We start from the raw sequence: 6,016 nt of genomic DNA on the forward strand, positions 1-6,016 counted from the left end.
TCCCCCTCCCTCTCCTCAACCTTGTTGCTCTTTTCTGTTGTTACTGCTGTTTTCCAACTGTGCTGCCTTTTCTAACCATACTTGCCTCTCCCTCTTCTGTCCTCCACCTCTGCACCTGCAGACCTGGCTCCTTCTGAATCCTGTCTCTGGGCCAGCCTGGACCCTGAAGCTGCTGGCTTCCTATTTGCAAGCTCTGGGCCAGAGGCTCTTGCTTTGGTAAGGGCTGGTTGGGTGGGGCGTATTTTGCCAGTTCTTTGTGCTGCTGCTTCCAAGTGACTAAAGGAAGTTCCCGTGCAGGCGTTAGTGATCACAGCATGTACGATCAGATTCCAGCCTGAGCAAGGTGCTGAGGGATGGCAGTGGATCTGGCACATCCCCCAAACTCTTCAGCCGAGTTGGCCCAGTGTTTGAGTTGGCTGAGCGCTCTAGGAACTGAGCAGTTAACAGTCTTTTTTCCCATGTTTAGCCTGATGACCGTGTTCTGAATTTCCATAGGTGTGTGTGTGTGTGTGTGTGTGTGTGTGTGTGTGTTAGAGTGCTCACCAGACATGTACAGGACTATGACTTCCATCCTTAGACCTTCAATACACACATGTTAGGTGTCTTTAACAGTGGAAAACCGATGTTACTGGCCATTAAGTGCCACCATACACCATGTTCTTCCGTGAACAATCCAACATGAACTCTAACTGCAAGGATGTCTCTGTTCCCGTCTGGGGAGTAATGGTTTGCCACAGAACCAACAGGGAGGTTGTATCTAATGAGCAACTACCTTTCATCTGCTTCCAGAGCCCGTGTATAAAGGGTTATTGTATGTGCTGTGCAAGGTTTAGAGAGGAAAAGCCAATGAGTAGACAACAGGACATAGAACCCATCAACTTCCCATTTCTACTTAAGGAGAAAGTTGTTCATGTTGGACCAAGAATCTATGTCTTTCTTTCTTTCTTTTGTTTTTTTTAAAAGATTTAATTATCTATTATATGTAAGAACACTGTAGCTGTCTTCAGATACACCAGAAGAGGGAGTCAGATCTCGTTACAGATGGTTGTGAGCCACCATGTGGTTGCTGGGATTTGAACCTTTGGAAGAGCAGTCGGGTGCTCTTACCCACTGAGCCATCTCACCAGCCCCAATCTATGTCTTTCTAAGTCTCCTCCCTGACCCCACTTGGAAGAGTAATTTCTAGGCTCTGTCAAGTGAAGAATATTAGCCATCACCATAGTTCTTAATTTTTGTCCTTGTGGTTTTTAAAGGAGATCAGAAGTCATGTCAGCCATAGCATTTTCTGCTGAGGCTTGCCTCTGTAGATGCCTGGAGCTTTGTCATAGCCACCTTTGGCTGAGAGCACATTTTCAGCTTTTTGTTATCTTGTCCAGCTGTTCACATGCAAGACAGCAGCCATGTCCAGATCTTCAGAAATGTCTGGCCCATGCTTTGGAGCTCAGACGGATATTTCAAGCACTGCATTTTCCAAGTAGACTTGAAAACGCCTAGGATTCCCAGTCACCGGACCTTGGAGTATGGCAGCGAGGTCAGGATAGTGTTCAGCAGTCAGTCTTAATCCCCCTCTGCTCATAAAAAGCCAGTACCAGGAGCACCACAGTGTGGATTCACAGCTCTCCTATTAATGTTGCCAAAATAACTTTTGCCCAGCGCTTGTGTGGTGAGGCTGGACAGCCATGGTGCATTGTTCTCTGCTGGCTGCTATGCTCCTGAGCAGGACTCCTGGCAATAACTGCTGGGTGCTCTTTGTGTAAAGCCAACATTTTCTTGGCGGGTGTGGGGGAGGCCCAAGTTACCTTAACTTTCTTGTCTTTTGCAAAATATTAAAAGGTTGAACTGATGTCAAAACTCTGTTTGCAGCCTGCAACCCAAATGCCTGCAGGGCCAGTGGCCGAGGCCTGCAGCCCAAAGGTGTCCGGATCCGGGAGACTGCAGACTTTAAGGTGGACACCAAGGCTGCTGGAAGCGGAGAGCTTGGTGTGACTGTGAAGGGCCCTAGTAAGTATTTATATCAAATAAACCTTAGCTAGTTCTTCAGCCATAATCTATTTATTGGTAACATCCAATGGTCAGTCCTGATTGGTATCTCCTAGAGAGCTGTGACAAAGATTTGAGTCCTATCTATGCTCTTTAGAGATCAAGTTGTAGAGTTATAACATGTGCCCTGGATATAGGTTGGCAAGACCAGTGAGTGGTTTGACAGCCTTATATATTAATATATTAAGACCTCTGGGATAGGAAACAAAGATATAAGGAAGTTGGAGAAATACTGCTTTGGGGACAACATATCCCTCCCACCACCAGCCCCACCCACACCATCCCCGCTCCTTAATTGAAGAGACCTAGGTATAAAGTGAAAGATTCTTATGAAATTATGTCAATTACTGCATTAGTATGATCACCGCTTATAGGAGAATAAAATGCCCTAGAATGGTTTTCTTTGTAGGTAGTTGGCATGGGTTCCGTCTCTGCATCACCCTCTTCTTCCTTCCTCCTTTGGGATGGAGATAGCAGGCATGAGGTCAGCATCTCCTGTCTCCTGTCTTCCCAGGAACAGAGAGGCAGCTCTGAAGGCCTAGCTGCAGGTGTGGCCGCACGTGGTGTTAGTTCTAAGTCTGTACAGGCCTGTGCTTCCTACACCACGTCTCTCTCATCCTCGTCCTCCGTATTGGCATTAGTCTGAGTCCAGGAAGTTCCTGTGTGAGCTCAGAGCCTTGGGGAAGGATTTGCCCCAAGGGCAGCCAAGGTTCTACAGCCCAGACCTAAAGCCAGGTGCAGGTAGCTCTGTGGCTGTCCATCCATCCATCCATCCACCCACAGTCCACCACCCCTGCTCAGTTTGTTGCAACAGGAGCCAAAGAGGTGTTCTTTTCTGACCTCAGAGACTTTCTTAACTCATAACATAAAAATAGGTTTCTGCCTGATGGCTAGATCCAAAATTGTGGATAGAACCTAAAATCTGGCTTCTCATAGATTTATTAGGACTTTCTTCTTCTGCTGTCCTGCTTTAGCAGGAAAAGATTCATAGGTGTTTAGTCCAAGACACATAATCATAAAGATGACCTCTCTTTCCAGTGTTTGTGGGGCAGCGGGGGTGGGGAGCGAGGTGGGGGCTGGAAGGCAGCTGGGACTGTTGGAAAATACAGAGACACAGCAAACGACCCATCTGGTCTGAGAGCTCAGCCTCCACCAACTGAGAGCTTTTGGAAGCCAGTTAGCTGGGAAGTCTTCCGTTTCTCTGTCCTGGAGGCTGGGATGGCGCTGGTTTTAGTTTTGGAAACCGCTCCCAGCTTTTGAGGGAGAGCTCACATTCAGAGTCTAGGTTTTGTGTGTTGCCTGTGTCTTGTGGGGCGTCTCCTTGTAAGCCAAGGATTATACTGCAAAAGCTGTGTGCTTGCTTGCTTTCCACAGAGGGCCTGGAGGAGCTGGTCAAACAGAAGGGCTTTCTGGATGGGGTCTACTCATTTGAGTACTACCCCAGCACACCAGGGAAATACAGCATTGCAGTTACCTGGGGGGGGCACCACATTCCCAAGAGGTGAGTCCGGGTTGGAGATGGGCCTCGTCCGGAGGTGTGTTCAGCCTGTGACAGGCTCGCAGGAGGGAGCGCTCTGCCTCCCAGGCTGCCTGCCAGTGGGAAGAGAGATCTGCTTTGTTGAACGCTTTCCCCCATCCCCGCCTTTTCAGAACAGCACAGACACTTGGCTTACTCTCAAAAGCAGCAGAAAGTCACTGTGGTTTCAGCTGCCCTGCTTTAAATCAAACGCTGGTGGTTTGTGCCTGGTGGGAGGCAGGGAAACCAGAAAGAGCTGTAATAGAGAGCAAATGGGCTGTGTGTCTATACAGCCTTATATAAGCTAAGACTCTCCTTTTCAATGAGTGCCTCTGTTCACAGATGCCACGGGCACAGTCAGCTATGTTTTTTACATAAAAACCCATCTATGTGAATGCCATCTGGGACAAGGGACCCCTGGCCACAGCGTTGCCTGCGGCTACTGCAGTTTCCTTTTTGGACCCCTGTGCTCTGCCACTCTCCTGAGGGCAGTTTAAACTTTGAATACATTCTGTTTGTCTTGAGAAGTAGTTGAGCATTTTAGTCGTCCTCCCTTGTCTATAAAGTTACCTTCTAAAACCATAAATATATGCCTGAATCCGACCCCACGCAGTGTCCTGTGCTGTGTTTTCCCCTCTAGACTTGCACACCCGTGAGAAAGTTTAATTTATAAAATAGACACAATAGGAGACTGACAGAGATAGCAAGGAGGCAGCAGAATGGAAGTTACATGACTGTGGTCTTAATGAACTATACCATATTGTATGGGACTTCCCCTTCTTGTGGTGTTCGATGACATAATGCCTATACGGTGAGATAAAGTGAAAAGAATATTGTAAGCATCATGGCCAAGCACTAGGCCACTATTAATCTCAAAATGATATATTCCGGACTGCATTTAAAACATAAGAAAATAAAACTAAGGCTAAGGGGACCTCTGATGTAGGGTTTTCAAAAGTGTCTGAGCACACTTATCGAAAACTTCCCTTGCCAAAGTGAAAGCATATTTGCTCACACATGGATGAGATCAAGCCCATTCAAACGACTTTTCTTGTTACAGCATAGGTAAGAGGAAGAGAAATGTGGGCGTTCTTATCTTTAAGGCCCCACCCTAGAGGGCCCTGCCTACTAGAAGTCACTCACTAATGAGCAGACCAGAGCAAGTGTGTTGCTTGAGGGACAGTCCAGTTATTCCCAGCTCCCAAAGCTACCATATTACACTATATTGTTGACATAACAATGACTGGGGGGGTGGCATAACAATGGTGGGGGAAGAAACTTGCCTGGAGCTTCAACCTCAGTGGAAAGAGTTATGTTAAGAGTTCATGGTTACAGCCATCCCTGCTATGATGCCCTTCTCTTCCTGCCTTCCTTCCAGCCCCTTTGAAGTTCAAGTTGGCCCTGAAGCAGGCATGCAGAAAGTCCGTGCATGGGGCCCCGGACTCCACGGTGGCATTGTTGGTCGGTCAGCAGATTTTGTGGTGGAATCCATTGGTTCTGAGGTGGGGACTCTGGGTAAGTAGTGCCAGCTGCCCAGCCACTTCTGCAAGGCTGAGGGTAACGAGGTGACTAGTGTTGGAGCCTCACATGGCCGCCGGGCCTCCCGGCTAGCCACAGCCTCCTCTGGAGGCTGTAGAGTTCTAGTTCTTATTTTCCCTCTTGTTTTCAGTTGTCCAATGCCTGTGACACTTGATTATTTATTCACCATTTCCTGGGAGTGGGGTGGTGGTATGCTAAAGAGCACATACAATATCACAGACAAATATTGGTAACTGACCCTTAAATAGGTGACACGGTACATCTTGCTCAAATTTGAAAAAGTAAATATATTATTTGGCACATAACTGAATATATTTTAAGTGAATGTTTGACAAAACATGTGATCATTATGGATTAGAAGTCAGGCTTTTTATGGACAGGGCTACAAACCCAGTATTTTTACCTTGTGTGTGACATGATCTCTGTCACAATTCTGCGACTCTACCATTGTGGCTTTGAAACAGTCATTAAATGCATAAATGAGTGGGCATACCTACATTCCTGTAAAACACTTTAGAGGAATAGGCAGGGAACTGGAGTTGGCCAGTGAGCTATATTTTGCTGACACCTATTTAGGTATAGCAACAAGTAAAAGAGCGAAAAATTAGAAATTATATATAATTTCCACCAGTAGAAAGATTAATCACTTTGGGATATACTTGTAGTTTGAGGAAGTAATTAACCTTTTAATCTTCTCTTAGGCCTTTTTCCTGTACACACTCATTTCTTTATATCTTTATGCCCCAGATGAGTGGAGGTAACACCTTTATTTCCCATGGCTTCTGTGGGATTTTGTTATGTTTCAATCTATTCTTAGGTTTTCCAGTTATATCCAAGATTTTGTTATATAAACAATGCTGGCTGCATAACCTCACTTAATTTATTCAGATAAGAAATGGGTTTAGAGGGCTGGTGAGATGG

General features: G+C 46.3%; 1 protein-coding gene across 3 annotated transcripts in view; it reads left to right on the top strand.

Annotated features, from left to right (window-relative positions):
• Flnb (filamin B) overlaps positions 1-6,016 on the top strand; it is a 134,003-nt gene that overhangs the window by 68,252 nt on the left and 59,735 nt on the right. For all 3 annotated transcript variants that reach the window (XM_021203093.2, XM_021203094.2, XM_021203095.2), the window contains exons 9-11: positions 1,864-2,001; positions 3,415-3,541; positions 4,935-5,071. In XM_021203093.2, the coding sequence (XP_021058752.1) occupies positions 1,864-2,001; positions 3,415-3,541; positions 4,935-5,071 (402 nt within the window). The remainder of the gene's footprint in view (positions 1-1,863; positions 2,002-3,414; positions 3,542-4,934; positions 5,072-6,016) is intronic.

Source organism: Mus pahari, chromosome 8 (assembly GCF_900095145.1).
Source record: "Mus pahari chromosome 8, PAHARI_EIJ_v1.1, whole genome shotgun sequence".
Classification (NCBI taxonomy): Eukaryota; Metazoa; Chordata; class Mammalia; order Rodentia; family Muridae; genus Mus; species Mus pahari.